Source organism: Pagrus pagrus (assembly GCF_965226575.1).
Source record: "Pagrus pagrus genome assembly, chromosome: 9".
Taxonomy (NCBI): domain Eukaryota; kingdom Metazoa; phylum Chordata; class Actinopteri; order Spariformes; family Sparidae; genus Pagrus; species Pagrus pagrus.
Window position 1 is genome coordinate 29,316,511 of NC_140193.1, and position 25,268 is coordinate 29,341,778.

The window sequence follows — 25,268 nt, forward strand, 5'->3', positions numbered from 1 at the left end:
TAGTAGCGGATAAACCTATGATAGAAATTGGCAAACCCCAGGAACTGTTGAAGTTTCTTCCGAGTGGTGGGAACTGGCCAATCCACCACCGCTTTAACTTTGGTGGGATCCATGTGAATACGTCCGACCGAAATGATGTATCCCAGGAACGACACCTCAGTGGCATGGAACTCAGACTTCTCTGCCTTCACGAACAGCTGGTTTTCTAGGAGTCTCTGGAGAACACTACGTACATGCTGCGCATGTTCCTGCTCAGACTTTGAGAAGATGAGAATATCGTCAAGGTATACAAACACAAATACATTGAGAAAAACCCGGAGCACATCATTCACTAAGGCTTGGAATACTGCAGGAGCATTAGTATTGAATGCCGTCTTCCACTCATCCCCCCCCCCCGAATGCGTACAAGGTGATAGGCATTCCTGAGATCAAGCTTGGTAAACACAGAAGCCCCTTGCAACAGTTCAAATGCAGTAGAGATGAGTGGGAGGGGGTACCTGTTTTTAATGGTGACATCATTCAGACCGTGGTAATCGATGCGCTGGGTGTGAAGTAGTGACCGAGAGAGCGTTTCAGAGTTCATGATGCGGCTCACCAGCGCCCTCTGGATTCCTGATGAGCCCTGTCTTTTACTGGACAGGAAGACACGTAATGACCTCCCTGCCCACAGTACATGCAGCAGTTCTCCCTTTGGCGCCGCTGTCGTTCAGCAGCTGACAGCCTGGTCCTGCCAAGTTGCATGGGCTCAACCGGGTCGCTAGGGGCGCCAGCGGGAGGAGAAGACATTGATGGGGGAGGTGACGCTGGAGGATAAGGAAGACTCCGGGGAGTACCGGTCAGCGCTCTCTCTCGTCTCCTCTCCTGGAGACGTCCTTCGATGCGGATGGCCGTGGTGATGAGAGCGTCTAGACCTGTCAGAGGGTCCCGAGCCACCAGCTCGTCCTTGATGTCATCGGAGAGTCCGTTATAGAAGGCGTCAGTCAGGGAGGAAGAGTTCCAGTTACTCTCACTCAGCGAGTGTCTGGAACTCAATGGAATCATCAGTCACTCTCCGGCTCCCCTGAACCAGGTTAAACAGTCCATGAGCAGCCTCTCGACCAGGAGTAGCATGGTCAAACACCTTCTGAAGACCCTCAGAGAGTGCAGTCACGGAAGAATAGACAGCCGATTGCTTCTCCCACTCAGCGGCGCCCCATTCCCGAGCCCGCCCAGTAAGCTGGGTGATCATGAAAGCCACTCTTGACCTCTCAGTGGGATATGTGAGAGGCTGTAGTTCAAAAGTCAATGAGCACAGAGTCAGAAAAGAGCGGCAGGTACCTGGGGCTCCAGAAAAGCGCTCTAGAGCACTTAAGCGGGGTTCTGGACCTGGGACTGCGGGAACAGAAGGGCTGGTGGGTGGTGAAACCGCTGGCATTTGACTGGCCTGCATGAGCTGCTGGAGCTGACTGCTCAGAGTCTCCAAATGTTGATTGTGGCGTGCAGAAGCCTCCCGGAAAGCCACCTCCATAGCGGTGAAGCGCTTCTCCTGATGGTGTAGAGCAGCAGCTTGTGCTGCCAGTTCTTGCTTTATGTTCTCCGTGTCGGCTGGGTTCATTTTTGGCCAGATTGTACTGTCAGGTTTCACAAAATGGCAGGCAAGAAGCCAATAGCACGACACAAGAACAGTTCAGGTGCAGAAACAGGGTTTATTGCGAAGCAGAAGGTCAAACCAGGTGATCAGTCAGTGTAGCGAACAAATCCAAAAGGAGCAGGCAAAAGGGAGAGTCCAAAGTCCAAAAGGGCAGGTCAAAACTCGAACAGGCAGGATCAGACTAACAGAATGCTGGAGAGCTAGGCGAATACACTAGACAATCTGGCAAAGAACTGAGGGAAAAGGATCTGTACAAATACTGAGGGGCTGATTAGCTGATGAGGAGCAGGTGTGTATGGGGGTGGGGCAGGCCAGGTGAATCAAACCAGCAGGTAAGGGAGTGGCAGAGTCTGAAATGACATGAGAGTTAGTGTGGCAAAACAGGAAACAGACAAATGAAAAACTAAAGCCTGGCTGAAGTTGTGACAAGGTGGCTGAGACCATTGGGGCGTCCCAGAGCTCTGTCCTCTTTTCCTGGTCTTCTGTATGCTGCGCTTGAATGTTGTTTACGTCAACAGGTGAGCGAACATACAGTGGGTGGTGGGCTGACGAGTCGACTGGGTGTTTAGCTGGGAGGTTAGCTAAGGGGTTCACTGGGTGGTTGGGTCCCCCAAAATCTGTCTCTTTGCTAACCCGAGGATACAGTTTTAATGTTGTCATTTTGTAAGCCTGTAAGTACTGTGTGCATGAACATGCTCTGCAAAAGTGCAGGGTCATACTTGACGCTAGACTCTGCTTCCTGTGATGCACACAATATTTTCTGCCTTCAATCTATTGCTCTAATTAAGACGTTTTGTGGAGTGTTATTGTTCTGGACTTTAGTGGTAAGCTGTTTGTATAGCTCAGTTGCACTCCTCTCTTGATAGTGTGAGCAAGGGATCCTCCTAAGAGTAGGCAGGCATTGACAATGACATTTTCAACTTAAAACACATGAAAACACAAAAATACTTCACTCTGCTGTAACTCTCTGTCAACATAATACACATTGTTCCATCTGTCACATATGCAGGTTTTAGGCCAGAGAATAAAAGTGTAGTGCAGCGCCCCAACCTGGTCCTTCTCTCAAGCCTCAGCGGTTGCTGAAGCAAAAAACCATGGTGTGGGAAGAGTTCTGGGAGGCTATGGATAAGGACTTTCTGTTGGCCCAGTTAAAGCTCTGGCAACCATTCACACACTCAGCAAGTGAAAGCAGGCTGGTTTAGCAGGGGAGGAGAACTGCTGACCTGGAAAGAGAGTATATTCAGGTGGTGGCCATGGGTGGCTAGGTTCGGACTTAGTGTATTGAAGATAGATGATGTAATTAAAGAAGAGTGTTTAGTCACTGCTTGTTAAAAAAAATGTCACCAGAGGGAAAAAGGGAGGAGGGATGTCATCATAAATAAGTTGTATGACAGAGCTTCAGGCAGACACTTGAAAGATCGAGCAGCATCTCGTCTCCTCATTCTGATGATGAAAACTCTTGATGAAGTTGAACTCTGCTTTCCAGAACTCCTCAACTCCTCCTGCAGGAAGACTCAGCGTCCTCACTCTGTATCCATGCTCACTTACATCATTCTGTCCTCCATCTCTCTGCTCACTGTGGCTCTCAATCTGCTTGTGATCATCTCCATCTCACACTTCAAGTAGGCAAATATTTTCCACTGATTTATGCCTCAACAAAAGAAATAGTGAAATCTGTGCAACCCATGTTTCTATGTTTCTATAATTGCTTTTAATAGATGGAATGATACAGATATCGACATTATTTTGCTCTCTTATCTTCCCAGGCAACTTCACACCCCCGCCAACCTCCTCCTTCTTTCTCTGGCCACCTCAGATTTCTTTGTGGGCCTCCTCATGATCTTTCAAATTGTCCTTGTAGACGGCTGCTGGTTCCTCGGTGACCTCATGTGTACTGTGTATTATGTTTTGGATTATATTATTACCTCTGCCTCAATAGGAACCATGGTGCTCATATCAATTGACCGCTATGTTGCTATTTGTGATCCTTTACATTACCCCACTAAAGTCACTCAAAAAAGAGTTCAAGTCTGTGTTTGTCTGTGTTGGATGTTTTCTGCTCTCTTTCACAGTCTGCTGCTGAAAGATAACCTGAAACAACCAGGCAGGTATAACTCCTGTATTGGACAATGTGTGATTGTCATTGATCATGTTGCAGGACGTGTTGATCTCTTTTTGTCCTTTATTGGTCCTGTCACTGTCATTGTCATTCTGTACATAAGAGTATTTGTTGTGGCTGTGTCTCAGGCTCGTGCCATGCGGTCTCATATTGCAGCTGTCACTCACCATTGTTCAGGGAAAGTAATTGCTAAGAAATCTGAGTTGAAAGCAGCCACTACTCTTGGAGTTGTTGTAGTTGTGTTTTTAATATGTGTCTGCCCATACTTTTGTGTTGCACTTACAGGCCAGGACACCATGCTCAATGCTGTGGCTGCTGCCTTTGTAATATGTCTGTTCTATTTTAACTCCTGTTTAAATCCTCTGATCTACGCCTTTTTCTACGCCTGGTTCAGAAAATCCATCAAACTCATTGTTACACTCAGGATTCTGCAAGTTGACTCATGTGAAATGAACATGCTGTAGCGAGAGAATTTGATGTATAAAGAGGCCGACACACCAGCAACTGTATTTTCTATACAGAGAAAATAGGTATTTAATTTATGTTGTTGTCTGAGTGAATTACAAAAGTGTCAGAAATATGTCGTATAAATAAATAGTGATTGAATGATTCAGTCCCCATGAGCCTCTGCTGCTTATTGTCATTATTATATAATTGCCATTGCTTATTTCTTTTAAAATAAAAGTAAAAAAATATAAAATATTTTATGCTTTTGAGCCATATTTACAAGCACAAACTTAACATGTTTTTTATGGAAAACAAACACATTATCAGTTCGCATTTCTTAAACAAGACAAAACATTTGCAGGAAAACAAAATAATGGAACAATCTGGCACCAGAGTAGACAAGAGACCAGGATGATATAGCTGAGGTTGATGAGCTGATGATCTGCAGTAGTGCCTCTCTGCTGCCACACCCAAAGACACAGACACACACACAGGGAAAGGAGCAGGTGAGGGAGAAGGGAGGGGGGAAGACAGATAAGGGAAAAAACACAAACGACAAAAAAAACCCTGACAGCCACAGTTATCTAGTGTTGCTATGGCGGCAGCGCGCATGGATGCAGAGGCCCCTCTAGGGATCAGCGAGAGTGAAAGTTTTGGGTGTTCTGGGTGAGTCAGACGTTCAGGCTGCAAAATTTACAGCCGAGCGACTTTACTAAAAATCAGGGTAGTGTTGTAGTTATAGCAGCATAGAAATGGGGTTGTCTTGCGGCAGTAATTGCACACAGCTGATCACTAGGGCGGCAGTACATAAGTACGGCCCTCCTTCCTGTGCTCTCACTGACACATCACTTCCGGGTCAGAGGTGTTTGCCCGTGCAGGTAATGCTTTGCGCTGCTGCTTCGCTTTATATCACTCAGTGTCCTGGGTCCTCATGTACTAAGGATTTCCTACTGAAACATGGCGTACGCTAGAATCCAGAAACTGTCGTACGCACAAAAAAAAATCAGATGTATCAAAGTGTGCGTACGCATCGATCCAAGCACTTTTCCTTTGTGTGCACACTCACTGAAATTAAAAATAAAAAATGGTCCGACGTGAAGGTGAAGCGGAGGATTTCTGCCCAATAACATGTGAAATAGATTTGGTTTCCTTTGTTCATGCACCACTTGATTGAATCAGTATTACTTTTTTCAAAAGAAATAATATATATAAGTGCCACCGTTAGTGGGAAATAAACAGAAGGACAAAACAACTTCCTTACAAGGATTGACAAGACTGATCACACTTATATTAATGACTGCAGACGTGCGCCGTGGCTACTGCAGTGTGACATTTCCAACTTTACGCACGCGTTTAATGACACAAATACTGAACACAAGGAGACAATAAAGGGCTTGTTAGATAGCTCTGTCGCTCTATTTTCAAAAAAACAAATGCACATATTTGAATGCACGTGCCCAAATGGGCATTGTGCTGGTTTACATTCGGGGCGCTATTAAACGGATTTACTCACCGAGAAGTCACCCATTGCGCACCGTGCCAGCCTCCAGCCTGATACCAACCATGCTATTGGTAAGAATGAACGAGTCATGCATTGAACCAGGCCACCTTGCCACGATGTTGGTGACCTGCATTTGCGCATCACATATTATTTGAATTAATTGAATACATTAATTGAATGAAAATGTTTTCTGTTGACAAAAACAAATTCATCCTGTGATGGCGCTTTTATAGCAACATGTGTGCAGTCAATAGCTCCGATTACATTAGGGAAACCGGCTCTTGCTGCAAATTGCGCTTTAATGTTGGCCTGTTCAACAGCATTGTATGGGAATTTGATGTACCTGGATGACATTCTTATGATCCCGTCCCCCACAGCTGGCATGGCTGGGCTCAGAGTGGACTGTCACACTCCTGACCGGTCGGCCAGTTCCCTCTGGAAGGCTCCTGTTGCCAGGAACCCCAGAGTGGTCAGCACTAACAAGGCCAAGGCTGCCATTGTTAATGGCATTTTTTTCATTACTTTGCGCATGCTTTTATGATTTATGAGTTATGATCCATATGATTGCAAACACGTGTGTGTTAATTGTCCGTGTCTCTGATGTGCAAATTACTCTGAGGACAAATTGTTTTCACATAATTAACAGTTTCCCAGCATCACCTCAAAGTGTCGCCAAAGGAACAATAGCTGTAGAAACGTGCGTACGCCAGCCATGAAGCTGGCGTGGGGCACCGCAAATTTCCATGGTCATTTCACTTTTGATACATCTGAACGTTGGCGTGGAAAATGTTGTGCGTACGCAACATTGATACATGATGCCCCTGATGTTTACAGCTTGTGTGTGTGGTTTCACTGCAGAGCAGCAACCGAGTGCTCCGTGCTCCGTTTGGTTCTGGTTCTCTCTGGCGGTGGTAAGTGTCCTCTCTCTCTGCGTTAGACTGAGTGCTATCCAGTAGGCTGGTGGTGGTGCTGGTGACGTGGGTGGTGGTGTCTCTCCTTGTGTGCTGTGCCTTCTTGGATTTCTGTTGTATCACTGTGTGTGACTGCCACGTGTGCCTGGGTGAACCCCCTGTTTTTCTTTAATTCATTTATTTTTGATGAAATCGCCTTCCCTTCCACTAGCTCTTCCACCATCAGTAGGCCTCAGCCCCTGATTAGGCTCCCCTTTTATATTATTTTTCTTTTGTTTGAATGAATGGTAGATGGTGTTAAAACATATATTTCTAAATAAAGTTGTTTTTGTTTGTAAACTGGGAACCATGTGACTTGCCATCTGAGGGGAACGAACCTGCGTTTCTGACTGCTAAATAATTCTTTGGGTGCAATTCCCAAGGTGGCGTTGTTGAGCAACCATATTGGCATTTAAAGCCTTCGTCACGCCACATAGTCAAGACAGCGCCAACTGAGACCAAGACATTACCGAGACTGGAGAGGACCGAGACAAGGCCAAGACATTTGGTGGTCGAGACTGAGACAAGACCAAGACCATATATATCAAAAGAAAATCATAACAAAACATCAAAATGTGAGTTTTCCTTTTATTTAAGTTTGCTTTTAAATAAATGCGACAACAAAAAATCTTTGCTCTGTTGTTTTCAAAGCAGCACAATGAATGAAACAAATCTCAAATCTTAGCAAAGTTGTCGTGTTTCACTTCTTGAAAAAGTTCATCATATTATCAAAACTGAATTGACCTGACAAGTCACAATAAACCTTTCATTTCAGAGAGAAAGAATGAAAAAAGTAAAGAGTCGGTACCACCTAAATTAAATGAGCTGTGTGAAAAAGCTGACATTTCAGTAAGGTATTTTTTTGTTAACATTCTTGAACATTGGTCTTTCCTTCATGAAATTACAACATTAATTAATCAGGAACAGTTGAACTGAAAATGTCATGCCAAGCCTGAACAACATGTGGTAACAAAACACCCCTAAAAGTCTGAGCTCAACAATAACAGTAAACTCATAAAGGGCTTGTTGCTGAAGACCTCAAAGGTCAAAGCTCAAAGGTCCAATTTCATTCCATGAAAACTAAGATTTAAGAAGAGCTTGGTTGCATTTCAGAAACATGAGAGACTGCAGCATTCTGTGACCTAAACGTCCACGGTGGGGTCTCATTATGATGCCTCCTCTACTAAAAATCCTCAACTGGTGCAGAGGATGCGGGAACTGACAGCACCTTCATTGCCAAGTTGTGGAGTTGTGGGAATCTGTCCTGTTTTTTGTACCAGAAGACAAGTGCATTGTCAGTGTCGGTGTCCTGTATGGCATCAAAGTATTTGCTTATCTGTGTTCTGATGCTTGAACCCTGGACTGAGCTGCGCTTTTTGTGAGCTTTGTAGCGAGTAAGAAGGCTTGGGCATTTGACTGGAGGTGAATCACTGGATGGATCTCCATCTGTGGCTCCGCACTCTTCACCTTCGCTGTCCATCAAGTTCTCAACCTCAGAGATCAAAGTGTCTGAAAAATACAAGCAAATGAAAGAAAATTACTGAATTAGATAGAAAGATACATAGTGATAGTGTCAGCAGGTATCAAATAATTAACTCCTAACAATATGTTGTTTAGAACAAGCATATTCCCGAAAGGTGAATTACAAAGATGGTATTAGAGTTTTACAATATGAAATTAAAACCTAATAAATTACACTACAAGGCTACTTCAGAATTTTTCTCTCAATGTAAAATGTACATGTGTATACCTGTCAGTGTTTTCTTCAGATCTTCTCTGAAGTTCTTGATTGATGTTGCATTTTGCTCATTTGTAGCATCCAGATCCACGCAGTTTTAATCCAAACTGTGGGTCAAGCATTGTGGCCAAAAAGTACACATTGTGGCTGAAAGGTTCCTCTCCCCCACTCTCTTTGGTCATGTCTGTTTTGGCAAAGATTCTCATCAGAGACTGACGAAGGGCCTTTACTATTGGCCGACACTGTATTCGTGTCTCCTCCATCTTCACAAGATGTGTATGCAAGTCCAGAACAGTCGGTACCACCATGCTAATGGTAACTGCTTTCTCTCCCTCCGTCAGGTCTGTTGCCTCCAAGAATGGTGCGAGAAGTGAAGTCAATTCCTTGAGCTGGTTCCACTCACGAGCGCTGAATACCACTTCTTCATAATCCTTGCTACACATTTCAGTCAGAGCTAGGGGTGGGCGATTTGGGCAAAAATATGGGCGTTTCAATATTTTTGGCGAAGTAATATTCGATAATGGAAGTTTGCACATCGTCAAAACAACAATGACGATATTATCGCAAACGATATATATCGCCCACCCCTAGTCAGAGCTTTATGGTCCAGAGCTGTGAGGGATACCATATTCTTCTGTGATCTCCTCAAAGGCAGAGGAAATTCGCTCTCCACTATGTTTGCCTGGGAACCGTCTACAGTCCAGCAAGTAGGATTCAAGGGCCTAGCAATCCTTTGACTTGTTGCACAAATGAGCTGTTACTCCAAGGAAGGAGCGAAGCCTGCGATCAGACCAGATGTCCGTAGTTAAGGACACTGTTGATTTTTTCTTCAGCTTCTCCAAAACAGTCTCCTTAACTTGCTTTACCAAAACTGGTATGTATTTCTCAGTAATTGTTCTTCTTGAGATTGGTGTGTACTTGATATCCACAGTCTCAAGAAAGTGTTTAAAATGTTCATTTTCCACAAGGGACAGTGACAACACCCTATTATCAAATCTTTAACAATGGCCTCACTGATGGTGTGCTGCCGTGGGGAATGTAGACTGTAGAGCTGCACTTTCTGGGCAAAGGATGGGATAGTTGGCTGTGTAGCATCTGCCTGTTGTCCTGTCTTGTAGTCAAGGAACCTGAAATTCCGGAGGAAATAAAATGATTAGGTGAAACAAACACCAAGAGAGAATTTTTAGAAATAATGGTTTAAGTTGTGCAGAGAGAAAAAGTGTCAAAGCCTGTCAAGTTGCCTAATTGAAGTGCAAATATTAAAAAAATATTATTTCTCCACTTAAAAGTACACTAGATTCAAATATTTTCCCCATTTTTTTCAAAAAAGGTTAGTAAAGTAAAGTAATTTAATTTATTTGCAGTTTAAATTTCTGTGTAAGCCGTGTTGGGTGCTTTGATGAAAACTCTTTGAACAGGAAACAATACATATACATTATCTATCTATCTGTTAATAGACAGACAGACAGATAGATATATTTGTGCTTAGTGCCAACACACTATGCATCACTGCGATACTCAATATATTCACTTTTTTATAAAATGAAATTAAACATCACTTTTAATCAGTGCTTTTAAACAATCTTTTAAACTTCATGCATTAGCATTACTTACCATGTTTTGAGTATCTTGAATGAAGCTTTTAAACATTTTTATATTTTTATCAAACAAATATTAAACTATTGAGCTGAGGAGTCTGTCATTCTAGTTTGTGGTATTTTCTCTGACTGTTTCTTAAAATTATCTGCCATATATTCATAAAAAATCTTATTGTAAATAATGCACATAATGAAAACAGATCAAATGTGCAATTTGTTTATAAAGCTACATCTACATGCTATTGTAAGCTTGATTTCAGCTATATTTCTTTTGAAACAATGTGTTTTAAACCATTAATTTTGCCTGATTTATATTTTATTTTATATTTATCGGTGTGTTTGCTTTCACGGAAACATGGCTCCAGGACAATATCCCAGACGTGGCCATACAGCTGGAGGGGATGACGGCTTTCCGGGCGGACAGAGATGCAGCTACCTCCGGTAAAAGTCAAGGAGGGGGTCTGTGCATCTTTATCAACAAAGACTGGTGTGTAAACGCCACGTTAGCCACTAAACACTGCTCTCAGCTGGCGGAGTTCCTCATCGTGAAATGCTGGCCATTCTATCTGCCAAGGGATTTCACCATAGTGATTGTGGCCGTTGTTTACATAGCTCCTAGCGCAAATGCTAAAGCTAATGCTAACGAGACACTTGGAGGGCTACATGATGCCATCAGTGAGCTCCTGATTAAACACCCAGACAGCTTTGTAGTGGTAGCAGGGGATTTCAACCACACCAGTTTAAAGGCTATTTTCCCCAAGTTCAAGCAAGTTGTGGACTTTAAAACCAGAGGAGAGAACATGCTGGACCTGGCATATACAAACTCCCCAGATGCATACAAGGCAACGCCCCGCCCCCACATTGGCCGTTCTGATCATCTATCTGTCATCCCCCAGAGACTAATGGAGAAACTTCTCCTACTCGGCCTAAACACCGCCACATGTCTCTGGATCTGGGACTTTCTGACGGAGAGACCTCAGTCTGTCCGTGTCGGAAATAACACCTCCAACTCCATCACACTGAGCACTGGATCTCCTCGAGGCTGTGTACTCAGTCCATTGTTATTTACACTGCTAACACACGACTGTGCATCCAGGCACGAGGGGAACCAGATCATCAAGTTTGCGGATGACACCACAGTGGTGGGACTCATTCATAGAAATGAGGAATCAATGTATAGAGAAGAAGTTAAACACCTAGAGGGTTGGTGCAGAGAAAATCTGGTGCTCAATGCGGACAAAACCAGGGAGATGATTATCGACTTCCAGAGGTCTCAGCCCGAGCACGCTCCTCGCAGTCACACAGTGGAGAGGGTGGAGAACATCAAGTTCCTCGGAGTGCAGATCTTGCAGGACCTAAGCTGGAAAAAGAACACCTCAGGGATCACGAAACAGGCCCATCAGAGACTGTACTTCCTGAGTAAGCTGAAACAAGCCTCTCTCCCCATCAGCATCCTCAGGACCTTCTATAGTGGTGTGTTGGAGAGCGTTCTGACATATTGTATTGTACTTTAATGTTTACCCACTGATAATTAACATTCAAAAGAGAACACTCAACTTTTTTAACCACCTGAAATTCAGCCCCCGAGGCACCCTCCACTCCAAAGCCCTCCAAACTGAAGAGCTGAGCCCAGAAAAGAGTCCCTTATGTCAGTTGGTACTGAACTGCCCCCTCTCAGACACAGTCTGACCAGCCTCACAATAACACTGCTCTCCAAACACCAATCAGAGTAAAGCAAATTATAGCACAATGTAAAGAAACCTATCTGGAACGTTGGAAAAAAGAAACTAAAAGCCAAAGTAGATTAGAATGTTATCTAGCCCTACAAAGAGATTATGAATTAGCAGAATATCTCTCTACTGTCAGAGATAGAAAGCAGAGACAGCCAATAAAGCCCCCTTTGAATTTGTATCTCGACATGGTACTCCAGCTGCAGTATGCCAGACAAAAAAGCCCTGCAGAGAATAGTTAGAGGAGCTGAGATGGTCATTGGAGTTTCCCTCCCCTCTGTCCAAGAACTCTTCCTAAGGGACCCCTTCCACCCTCTCCACACATTCTTTGAACTGCCCCCATCAGAAAAAGGGTTCCGGATTCTAAAAGGTCGAACAAACAGACTAATCAACAGCTTCCTTCCACAGGCTGTTAGATTGTTGACTGCTGATCTGGAGCATGCTCACTACTGCACTTCATGAGCCTTAGTCATAGTTTTAGTTTTAAATTATTTAAATTATTATACTAATGTATTGTGTGTATTTGTTGTGTTCGTGTCTTGGGATCCCGGAGAAACGTAGTCTCATTTTTGCTGCACTTCTTTTGTTGTTACAGCTAAATGACAATAAAGCTTTGATTGATTGATTGATTGATTGATAGAACCTTGACAAAACTACACTGAAGGATTGTTGCTTCAGGATGGAATAAAACATTGTTTGCCCCAAGTTAAATATTTGGATTTTGGAAAGAGCCCGTAGAAGGGAGAGACTCTTAAGGGATAGAAACAATCCACTAGATAGATATAACAATCAAGAACTAGTCGAGACATTTCGGTTTTCTAGAGAAACTATCCTTTTGCTGGCTGGCAAACTCTAGGATACCATAAACCCTGCAGCAGCAAGAAACCATCATGTTCCTGCAGTTTTGAAAGTGTATGTAGTGTTACAGCTTTATGCTAAAGAAAGTTCCCTAAACTCACTGGGTGATGCTGTTGGATTATGCAAACTAACTGCATCGCGGATTACCTAAAGGGTATCAAATGAACTGTGAAAGAAGCTTACTTTATTTCCAACAAGCACTATGGCTCTGAATAAGGTAAAAGTGGCGTTTTGGGCAAAAGCAGGATTTCCAAATGTGGTAGGAGCAATAGAAGGCACACACGTAAGGCAGCAAAATGAGCATCTGTATGTCCCCCAAAACAAAGGCGACAGCCCGCTATACACCAATCAGCCACAACATTAAAACCACTAACAAGTGAACCAACAAACATTGATCATCTTGTTAGCAATGGGCTGCTGGGAAACCTTGGGACCTGGCATTCATGTGGATGCCACTTGACACGGAATCACCCACCCAAACACCATTGTAGACCAATACTACCTCCACATGTCTACGGGACTCCCCCACTGACACAAATGACAGGAATCCCTCAGAGGGCCTGTGCTCATGCATTAACAGGTTAGAGCCAAGTCCACTTTGGTGCCTCCACAGATCGGACATGTTCTGGCACATCCCACGAATGCGCAAACTGATTGGGATCTGGGAAATCTGGAGGCCAGTTCAACACCTTGACCTCCTCGGACCATTCCTGAACCATTTTTGCAGTGTTGCAGGATGCATTGCTCTGCTGAGGGGGTACGCTGCCATTGGGGAGTGCCATTGCCATGAGGGGGTGTACTTGGTCTGCAACCATGATTGGGTGGGTGGTGTATCTCATGTCAGGACCCAAGGTTTCCCAGCAGAAGTTTTGATTGTAACGAGATGACAAATAATATTCACTTCACCTGCCTGTGATTTTAATGTTGTGGCTTATTGATGTATACTCAACACTAATTCTGTGTTTGCACATTGCAGTAATTTTTGTGGGCTTTTGTTTGTCTTATTGAATAACCACAATCTACTGATTTATGTCAGGGTTACTTAAAACTACTTACTCTTTCTAGTAGACTTTTTGCATTTCACTGATATTAGCATTTTGGCTTGTCAGCTAGCATTTCTAGACAAAAATAAAATACCGTGCACCAGTTAAGTTGCAGTTTACATCCATTGTTTTTCCAGATTCATATAAGACATGAAAAGACTTTCACTAAAGGCTGTTGATGTCACTGTCAATGTGAGTTTGCTTAAATCAACAGCTAACTCCAAATGAAACCATAACTTTCCCCAAAACTGAACCAGAAACAGACAAGTCATGTACTTTGATGGGATTTCTACCAGGTGTGATACAATGAGTGCAATATTGAGCTCAGATATCTAGCAGATGGCCGATGGCAGATGGCCAGAGGAGATAAAAAAGTCATCAATGTTGAGAATAATGAGCATAAAAGGCATAATACTTCAATCTCTATGGAGAGGAACAAAGCAGCAGAGGTGAGGAGGAAGGAGGGCTGGGCCGGAAGGATAGTGATAAATTAGTTGTATGATGGAACATTTTGGTCAAAAAGCTGCCAGAGCTCAGCAGGTTCTCCTCTCTCTGGTGATGGAGACCTTGATGGGAACTGACCTCTGCTTTCCACAACTCCTCAACAGCTCCTGCAGGAAGCCAATACGTCCTCACTTTGAGACCATGCTGATTTACATTCTGCTGTCCTTCATCTCTCTGCTCACTGCAGCTCTCAACCTGCTGGTCATCATCTCTATCTCCCACTTCAAGTAGACATTCATTAATTCATGAAACTAATGAATAGTAATAAAAAGTATTGCCTGATATTAAACTGTGAAAAATGGTGATCTTATTGTATTTCAGTCATGTGCTCTATCTGCTGTTATCTCAATGGTAATTGATACTATAAATATTGATAAATACATTGCTGGTCTTCCTCTCCAGGCAGCTCCACACCCACCACCACAGATTTTTTCGTTGGCCTCTTCATGTTTTTTACAATTATGCTCATAGACGGCTGCTGGTTCCTTGGTGACCTCATGTGTACTGTGTATCAGTATCTAGCATATGTTATTTCCTCAGCCTCAGTAGGAACCATGGTGCTCATATCTGTTGACCGCTATGTGGCTATTTGTCATCCTCTGCATTACTCCAGTGAAATCACACAAAAAAGAGTTCAGGTGTGTGTTTGTCTGTGTTGGATATGCTCTGTAATATTTCAAAGTCTGATCCTGAAGGATATCTTGAAAGAACCAGGCAGGTATCACTCCTGCATTGGGGAATGTATATTGGTCATTAACTACATTGCTGGACTTGCAGATCTCACTTTTTCCTTCATTGTTCCCATTACTGTTATTATTGTTTTGTATGAGAGTATTTGTGGTGGCTGTGTCTCAGCCTTGTGCCATGCGGTCTCATATTGCAGCCGTCACACAATCAGGGAAAGTAACTGCAAAGAAAACCCTTGCTGTGGATGAGAGCCCAGACACAACCAATACTGCCCAGCTGTCAATCTTTACCCGTGGAGTGGACTCCAATTCATGGGTTACAGAGGAACTTTGGGGAATTAAATTAATGCATGGCACAACCACAGGAAAGTAGACTTGTAGTTCTCGAGAGTGGTCTTGGTCTCGAGACCGGTCTCAAGACCACTTTTTTTCTGGTCTTGGTCTTGTCACGACCTCGACAGTCTTTGGTCTCGGTCTTGTCTTGGTCTCGGGTTTCTCGGTCTCGCAATGTCTCGGACTGGCCGAGCGGTCTCGAAGGGATTTGTAACCTTTAATATCCAGGCAGGCAAAGTTTTGTTTTGTTTTTTTATATCATTATACGCCCCCTTCAAGTGGTACCAATCACATGCATTTTGTGACACAGACACCCCCCCCCCAAAAGCATGGTCACGGATCCATGGAGAAGCACGCAATAATAATAATAATAATAATAATAATCCTCAAAGAGTGTAGAAATAGCGGTCATGCAATTGCTACACATATTTGATTTCAGCCAATTGATGAAAACACTTATAGTGAGTTCACACACAACCAGTTTTTTTTTTGGTCTCGGTCTCGGTCTTGAGCTGAACTAGTCTTGGTCTTGACTTGGTCTGTCTTGGTCTTGGTCTTGTCTTGGTCTTGATACTCTCTGGTCTTGGTAGTGTCTTGTGTCTCGGTGTCACATGGTTACTAAAGCCATTTATGTCATTTAAGTGTTAACCATGCCCACCACAAGGCGGCGCATCAGCCCTTGACTCATTGTCATGATCACGCAGTGTGTGCTCACGCTGAGCCGAGCCGCTGACTAGAGCACCCACCAACATACAAGCTGACGAGCCCTGGTGAGAAAATACAGTGTAGAAGCTGCAAAATGATTAAAAATCCCTTGAGTCATATAACTAACTGGTCGCTTACTTGTTAGGAACGACTCTTGTGTAGTACGCTGGATAAGAGGAGCCGTTTCACCGTGTGAGCCCTCTGAGAGAACTCCGGTAAGCGTGGCTGCTACATGCTAAGGGGCTAAGCCTCGTTGTTAGCTTGTTGATGTGGCTTGTTGTGTGAAAATGCCTTGCATTGAGATACTTTTCTTAAGAACCAATCGGAGCTACAGGAGTGTTTCCTAATGTTTGAACCCACCGTGGTACTCTTTGTATCATTGTGAACCATGTAAACTGACTTTAAAAAGATCGCTAGCTAAGTTAGCGCGATGCTAACGCTAGTTGTGAGTGGTGCTGCTGCTATGCTAGCTCAGGTATATCCTGTAAAATGTAATGCGAGTGCTAACGATGTAACTGGGTAAGCTAATGTGCCGCTACTGCAATTAATAGAGAAATAGAGACAGCATAAGATGCATAATTGTGTTGATAAGATGCCAGGTTATGATAATTGTTTTCTGACAACTGAGATGTATGTGTTTTATTGCACTGAAGTTGTTTAAATATTCATTTTAGTTAAAATAGAGTGATTTGATACTGTTCATTTATGGTTAAAAAGGTTTAAAGGAGAAATATGTTACAGTTAACCAGATAAATAGTGATTAAAGGAGCTGTTTAAAAATATAAATAGTGCTTTATGAAGATAAATAAGTGTATTTATGTTAAAATATAAGTTCATTGTGAGTAACTGTCATGGTAAAAATACTTATACTGTACTGTAAATGTATACAGACTCATTTAAATTGATTTGAATACTGTATATCCTACATCTGGGTATAGATATGAGATATTGAGAGTGAAAAGTAGAAAGTAGAAAGATGTCATGTGATTGAATAGAGATTAATGGTTATGTTTCTACACTCTATGTGTAGATTGGTTTTTATTTGCTGGATTAGAAATTGATTCAGATTCCGAGCCCGTGGAGGTTCGGTGGCGAGCCAGGAAAGACGAGCGACTCGGACGGAGTGGAGCACGGTGTGGCCAGCTGTGGGATCCACTCCGGAGAACCCCAGACATCATCTCATTTCACTCGTTGACACAGATTAGAAAATAACACAAAAATCTACCCGGGTAGTAGTCATATGAACAGAACATTACACACACACCACAGAACGGAACTGAACTCTTACCTTCTAATAAAGAAGAAGGGACACTTTAATTTTATTTTATTTTTTTTTTTTTCCCATGAAAGAGCTCTATTTGTTTTGTTATTATTTGTTTTCAAACACTGCCAAAAAGTTGTTGTTGTGTGAGGCAATAAACTGTCAACTTTCAACTTCATGTTCCCTCATTTGAATGATTAAGGGGTCCAACTCTCCGAACCTAGAGAGATAGAGTGTAAGTGTCAATAGTGTTTCTTCTAGCCAGGCTAAGGGCGCTACATGTAAATGAAATGAAGCTGCCTTGGGACAAACCGGTAGGACTGATGACAAATGTAGCGCCTGCGCTGTGCGGTGAAAACAGTGGATTAATGGGCAGGATGCGGGAGAAGCATCATACACCAGGAAGTGTTGTGCAGTAAAGCCCTGAAAATGTAAAATGTAATGAGCACTGTAACAGGGGCAGTTAACTTTGTAAGAGCCAAAGGTTTAAATCACCAACAATTTAAGTCTTTTCTGAAGGAGATAAGTTCTGAACATGGCACCTTGTCACACAGTGGTGCACTGGCTAAGTCGAGGGAAAATGCTGAACAGATGTTTCCAGTTACATGAGGAAATCTGTCAGTTTGTGGAAAGCAAAGGGAGAGACATCACAGAGCTCCAGGATGAAAAGTGGCTGTGTGAGTTGGCGTTTCTGTGCAACATAAATGCACTAAACCTCCAGCTTCAGGCCCGGGACCGTGCAATGACAGTTTTAGAGTGGAGCTGTGCCTGTAGGAGACGCAGATGTTGTAAGGAAACTTGGGTCACTTTCCATGCTGCCAATCCATGACAGCAGGTCTCTACCACTGTCTTTCCAAGTGCACATCTTGCTGAAAAACTGAGCATATTTAGTATAGAGTTCACATGGCGATTTGCATTTATTGAAGAACTCATTCAAAAAACCCATACACTTTGAGCTGAATGGAGCTGCAGGGAATTTGTACTTTAAGTTATGAATCCACAGAAAAGAAGGGAAAAAGAAGCAAGCAAACTCCAATATCTGGCAAATTTATACACAGACACACACACCCTCATTGTGAGCCTTTGCTCACTAGCTGAAGTCTAGTTTGGGGCAAGTAAACACAAAAGATCCCCGCAATCAAACTCATGAGTAACATGAGGCAATAAAGACAAGACTTCCTGTAATTGAATCAAAGAAGTCAGTGCTGTTCATGGGATTTCTACCAGCTGGGATAAACTTTGTGCAAAAAGATTAGGGCAAGGATGTACTCCCTCAGCCAACTTTGACCTGTGACATCTGGCAGATGGCCAAAGGTGGAGATAAACATAAACCAAAGTCACCAACATTGAGGAGGATGAACAAAGAAGGCATAATACTTCAATCTCCATGGAGAGGAACAAAGCAGCAGAGGTGAGGAGGAAGGAGGGCTGGGCCAGAAGGATAGTGATAAATTAGTTGTATGACGGAAACCTTTGGTCAAAAAGCTGCCAGAGCTCAGCAGGTTCTCCTCTCTCTGGTGATGGAGACCTTGGAGGGAACTGAACTCTGCTTTCCACAACTCCTCAACAGCTCCTGCAGGAAGCCAATACGTCCTCACTTTGAGACCATGCTGATTTACATTCTGCTGTCCTTCATCTCTCTGCTCACTGCAGCTCTTAACCTGCTGGTCATCATCTCTATCTCCCACTTCAAGTAGACATTCATTAATTCATGAAACTAATGAATAGTAATAAAAAGTATTGCCTGATATTTAACTGTGAAAAATAGTGATCTTATTGTATTTCAGTCATGTGCTCTATCTGCTGTTATCTCAATGGAAATTGATGCTTTAAATATTGATAAATATATTGCTGTTCTTCCTCTCCAGGCAGCTCCACACCCCCACCAACGTTATCCTCCTCTCTCTGGCTGTCACAGATTTCCTCGTTGGCCTCTTCATGTTTTTTACAATTATGCTCATAGACGGCTGCTGGTTCCTTGGTGACCTCATGTGTACTGTGTATCAGTATCTAGCATATGTTATTACATCTGCTTCAGTAGGAACCATGGTGCTCGTATCTGTTGACCGCTATGTGGCTATTTGTCATCCTCTGCATTACTCCAGTGAAATCACACAAAAAAGAGTTCAGGTGTGTGTTTGTCTGTGTTGGATATGCTCTGTAATATTTCAAAGTCTGATCCTGGAGAATATATTGAAAGAACCAGGCAGGTATCACTCCTGCATTGGAGAGTGTATATTTTTCATTAACTACATTGCTGGACTTGCAGATCTCACTTTTTCCTTCCTTGTTCCCATTACTGTTATTATTGTTTTGTATATGAGAGTATTTGTAGTGGCTGTGTCTCAGGCTCATGCCATGCGGTCTCATATTGCAGCTGTCACACAATCAGGGAAAGTAACTGCAAAGAAATCTGAAATGAAAGCAGCCAGGACTCTTGGTGTTGTTGTAGTTGTGTTTCTAATATGTCTCTGCCCATATTATTGTGTTGCTCTTACAGGCCAAGATAACTTGTTCAATACTTCATCTGCTGCCTTTGCAATATGCATGTACTGGTTTAACTCCTGCCTAAACCCTGTAATATATGCCCTTTTTTATACTTGGTTTAGAAAATCAATTAAGCTCATAGTTACATTTAAGATACTGCAGCCTGACTCCTGTGAGGTGAACATACTGTAGAAAGACTGAAATTTGAAATTAGACCCTCAGCATGACTGAAAAACATACTTGGTCATGGTGAAAAGTAATAGATACTGAAAGATCATACACAAGATCATACAAGGTCAAAACTGCCTACAGGTGAAGTGAATGACGTTGATAATTTCTTTACAAGGCATTGTTCTGCTTAGTGGTCAAGTGGATGTTCATTGACAGAGGTTAGCAACAGTCTGGGCACGGCTGCAGACCAAGTACACCCCCTCATGGTTGCCATGAGGGGGTGTACTTGGCAACGGCTTTATCTGATGACATTGAAATGCTGTGGCTGATTGATGACAATGGTTTTAATGTTGTGGCTGACCCTTACGAAAAAGAAGTGTACTTCAAGTTTATTTTATCAAGTAAACTTAAGTAAAGTTCAAGTATATTTCCCAAATATACTTTATCTAGTAAGTATACCAATATCAATTTACCAATAGTATACTTATAAGTGTACTATTTCAATACTTCTTGGGACTAAATTGGCCCATTTTTTCGTTTATCTTAATATACTTTCAAGTATACTTGAAGTGTAAGAGCAGTAAACTTTGAGTAAACAACTAGTTTACGTCTAAGTATTATTTTGTACTGCAACTATACTATCAGTGAACTTATAGGTATACTGTTAGTTTACTAGTTGTATACTTCTAGTCCACTTTTCAGTTTATGAAAGTATACTTTGAAGTATACTGCAAGTGAACTTATAGGTATACTGCTAGTTTACTATTTATATACTTCTAGTCCACTTTTAAGTTTATGAAAGTATACATGGAAAGTATACTGCAAGTGAACTTATAGGCATTTTAACACCCTCGCCCACCTGCGCCTCCTAGCCAAATGCTTCCCACGTTCAATTCAATTCAGTGCCTCAAGCAAGCCAGGGTGGCTGGATAACCAATCCCTCTTTGCCCGCTTGCTGTCACTGCTAATCGCCTGCATCCCTATAGTTCTCAGCCAATGCAAACAGCCTTGAAAAGGTAAAATTATAACGTTGAGTTTACCCGACGGTGTTGTTAACCACTCGTCAAAGTTACTGTGTGTGTGTTGCAAATAATAGTGTAGCGCCAGTTAAAACCCGTTTAATCCCAAATTTTTCCCTGCAAAATAAGTGCATGCATTTCACTCCTTAGACCTCCCTAACATATAATATGTATGAATTTTTTCATTTCATGTTGGTTATGTTAGTGAAAATGTAGGTTTTATACTCGGCAACAATTGTTGCCGGTGGGAAACCGCATAGTCTAAATTTACACAAATTCTTCAATTTGACTTATTTACACATGTAGAGAATAAAAATAACATGAACATGAGTAACATTTTATAACTAGGCATGGTTACAAATGTGTTTAGAACTTTATTAGATACTTTTAGATATTTCAATGCATACTGAAGGGAACTAACAAGGACACAACACAATTACTGTATTTCATAGTCTCATAAAAACGATTAAATAACCATAGAGCTAAGTGTGTTTGAACTTAAAAAATAAGAACTGATATTAGTTTGTAAAAAATGAAATCAATTATCTTGTCAAAGCGGTTCCTTCTTATTGCATTTGAGATGGCTTCATTGTAGACATCAGGGTCATATGGCCAATACATGTGCCTCTGTGGCATCTGTAGCCAGATGCGAGCAGAACCCCATAAAAACTCAGCAACTCATCATGCTCAGATCAAGTGCCTTCCCTTTGGTTTGCATTGAGTAGAGGTTTGACATCTCAACAGTGAGCTCCCTCAGAGTAGGAGGATATATCAAAAGGAACAAATCAACAGGGTCAGATTTAGTTTGTTTTATGCAATCTGCTGCAGTTGGACCATAGGTCACAAAATCTAGAATACCGGATGTGGCTGGGCGTTGTGATCTTTTTTTCTGGGTTCTTTTTTGTTTGGGGATCTCATTTTCCTCAGGGCATCATCTTTTTCTGGTTAGTGTTCTGGGTTTCTGGCTGGACACTGTGGGAGATTCACCAAGGTTAAACCCTGCCTTTCCGAACCCTGCTGTTCCGAAAATAGACTTCCATTCTTCGTAATGGCGTGGTTTCCCATTTTTTTCTAAAGACCCCACTATTCCGAAAAGGCTATTGGGGTACCCCTGACTCTAACCCTAACCCTATTGGGAAGTAATTGGAACTTGAAAGTCGTATTCGGAACAGTGGTGTTTCGCAATGGAGGGGTTTCGGACTGGAAGGCCGTCCCCATTCACCAACTAGCTGCAATGGGTTTTCTTCAGCACCAAATGCTGCCGGAGTGAGAGATGAGGGAGTGGGGGAGTTGTGGGGGCAGGGAGGGTTCTGGGGGTAGTTCTGGACTTATCAGGTTAAAAGCTTTCTCATCCTCCAGATGCTTCACCATTCAGCAGTCTAGCAGGCCTGTTTCGCCTTGGTACTCTCTATCTGAGCAGTCACTATCACAGTCACTTTCAATTGCATCTTTTTCAACTGTAGGAATGACTGTTATGTAGCACACATCACTTTGGGGTTCTTTTAAGTCTAGAAGATCCAAAACCTCTGATAGTTTTAAGTTGTGTATAGAAAAACATAGGAAAAATAGAATAAACAGCTAAAACTTTTGACACCTAGCATAACGTGATGACTATGTGTTATGCTAGCGGCAACAAATGTTGCCGTGGTTACATTTACTCATTTTATGATCAAAAGATTTATGCAGGCATATAATTCTCATTATATATCAGTAGTAGACCCTTTAAATAATTTATGTGCAAAATATTTCACTTATATCTGTTAATTAAGGTATTTTAATTACTTCCTCTTGTACAAGTTTGAGGCAGACATTTCCCGCCAGCGGTGCAAACAGGAAGTGAAGAGGCCTGGTCATGTGACCATTCACACTAGTTACATGACATTGGTACAAATTAGAGGAGACAACATATTCTTTCATTTAAAAACTTGCATTAGCTGCCAAAACCAAAACAGCACTTTTTAGAGCTTCCAGAAGTAAAAAAAAAAGAGTGGCAACAATTGTTGCCGGTGGGATTAAACGGGTTAAGGAAGCTTTTACTGGTGGTGGTATTTTATTCCTCGAAGCAATTCTTTATGACCAACAACAACAACGTAAGAGTTAAGTATACTTAAGTATAATTTTGTTAAGCATATCTTTGATTAGTACATGGAAAGTAAACTGAAAGCATACTTTCTTATTTTTTAGTTTAAAAGAAGTATACTAATAGCACACTTGAATAAACTTATTTTTTGTAAGGGGATCAGTGTATTTGTCTTCACATTGTGTAGACTACAATATGATCTTCTCTAAGAATGACTGTGTGAAGCTACTGCTGGTTTGTTTATTCAGTTATTGTTTTACAAAGAAGCCTCTACCCAGTGAACAAAAAGTGGTCTAGATCACATCTTTTAGACGTCATTTATGGACATCCAAGATGTCTAAAAGACGTCCTCTGGAGAGCCAGAATGAAAGTTTTTTATACGTCTTTTCTTGACGTTGAATAGACGTTTATATTTCGTTTGTCGACTAATTCTGCCTGTCAATGGACATCCAGATCATGGCCTGGCCCGATGGACATGATATCAACCTGTTTTGGACGTCCACAGATGTTGCCTGCTCAGTGGGTAGGGTTGACTGTGTATGGAGCCAGATCAAGGACAAAAGGTTTGTTAAAGCAACACTAGGTAGTTTTTCGACCTTAAAATAATGTTTCTAAACTCCGTTAAGTGGTAGAATAACGGTTAATAGGATGAACGGTGACGTCTCTGCAGCCTGAGGGGGATCGCGCCAGCAGGAACCGCACTGTGTAACTTCCCAGAGCGGGTAGGTACATACCTGACGTAAAGAAGTCTAGTGCGACCTGCTTTACAACACATTTATTCATCGGTTGATTTGGCCAGCAGCTACTTGGATGTTTTGTAAACCAACGCCATGGCCAAGCCAGCTAAAAAAGCCAATAAGGTATTGTCTGAGGAGGCGAAGAAAAGAAAAAGAGAAAGTGATATAACATGAGCCGGACATGGATAAATATTAGACCAGCTTACACTCGGTGGAGCAAGCTGAAAGAACTGATGGCAACCTAGCCTTGATGCTACTGGATCTGTAAGTCATACATTACATATATACATATTTATTATCTTACCGACTTTTACTTTGAGTTGATTTGTTGTCATGTGGTGTTCATTGGGGCTCTATTTGTCCACAGTTTATAACCGCAATAAAGCCGGGAGATAAGCTAATGCTGTCTGTTTCGATAGCTTGCACGTTTTCATGTAGTGACTGTAAACGATGACTAACTTACTAAAACACTATGAACGTCTTGTCTTGTAAAGTTGCAGATTCCTTAGTTCATGCAGATAATAAACACAATTGTTGAACAGTGTGGTCGAGAGGTAACGATAGGCTATTGTTGTTATCGGTAACGTTAGCATGCTACTTAGCTACTGTTGTCGTCCCAAGTTGGTTGTAGTTATTGCACCAAACACAGCGTCAGCTTGCATGTTTTCATGTAGTGACTGTAAACGATGAGTAACTTACTAAAACACTACGAACGTCTTGTCTTGAAAAGTTGCGGATTCCTTAGTTCATGCAGATAATCAATGTAATTGTTGAACAGTGTGATCGGGAGGTAACATTAGCATGCTACTTACTGTTGTCATACCGAGTTGGTTGTAGTTATTACGCCGAACACAACGTCAACTTGCGATTGTATTCAGTAACTCCCGAAAACGTAGTTATATTTTCAGACGTTACTAAACACATTCACGCCCAAGCGTTGTGTTTTGGCAGTAACTTAGTCAGTGCAATCACTATAACCAACTCGGTATGAGAATAACTCTAGCATGCTAATGTGCTGTGCAGCCTACATGCTCACAAACTACCAACTGCTATCTCTGAATCTAGCTTGTTGTTGGCACTGATTGAGGTTTCATGTTTTTGATGTTTCCAAACAAAGCTTCGTGATTCGCCGGCTCCGTCAACAAATTCACGTGTATTCATTTTCCCCAGGGATGCTCATACAGCGACAGTATTTATGACGCTAGTAACAGATAATTGCGCTTCTCAACCAGCCGGGAGTAGTAATGAGTCCAAACTACCTAGTGTTGCTTTAATTTGAAAATATATATATATATATTTGATTGAAAAAATAAAATTTTAAACTGAAAGTTCTACACAGGCGATCTGTGATTTCTGTTCATGGATCAACCTCCATTTTACATAAATTCTCATGTAAATCAGCTTCATATCAGTTTGATGCTGTCCAGACCTGTCCCTCTCAGACCACATTAATAACTGGAATACACTAAAAGTCAAACACAAAGGAAAAAATACAAGACAATAGTTTACATTATTGATCTGTCACATACATACTTCACATCTTAATCCTCACATACCATTTAATATTTGGCAGCCCAACTTAAATTAGTCAAATGTTAATATAGACAACAGTTATTCATTGTTTTGCTGTTTATAATATGAATGTGGGCTATTTAATCTCCACCCACCCAC

At 42.0% G+C, this 25,268-nt stretch overlaps 2 protein-coding genes and 1 long non-coding RNA gene across 3 annotated transcripts in view; all 3 read left to right on the plus strand.

Moving 5' to 3' along the window:
- Nucleotides 1-1,627: 1,627 nt before the first annotated feature.
- LOC311262154 (trace amine-associated receptor 3-like) overlaps nucleotides 1,628-25,268 on the plus strand; it is a gene marked incomplete at both ends in the record, with an annotated part of 78,696 nt that continues 55,055 nt past the window's right edge. Inside the window, 2 exons of the mRNA XM_084361384.1 lie at nucleotides 1,628-1,712; nucleotides 3,117-3,252. Coding sequence (XP_084217510.1) covers nucleotides 1,628-1,712; nucleotides 3,117-3,252 — 221 coding nt within the window. The remainder of the gene's footprint in view (nucleotides 1,713-3,116; nucleotides 3,253-25,268) is intronic.
- Nucleotides 15,829-17,254, plus strand: LOC311262655. Its single transcript, XR_014623285.1, has 3 exons — nucleotides 15,829-15,907; nucleotides 15,988-16,057; nucleotides 16,873-17,254. It is a non-coding gene; the product is annotated as an uncharacterized lncRNA (long non-coding RNA).
- LOC311262647 (trace amine-associated receptor 13c-like) lies at nucleotides 18,624-19,782 on the plus strand (the record flags this gene model as incomplete). The annotated part of the gene is made up of 2 exons (XM_084362211.1): nucleotides 18,624-18,796; nucleotides 18,972-19,782. 2 exons carry the CDS (start codon nucleotides 18,624-18,626, stop codon nucleotides 19,780-19,782), a joined length of 984 nt encoding a protein of 327 aa, XP_084218337.1.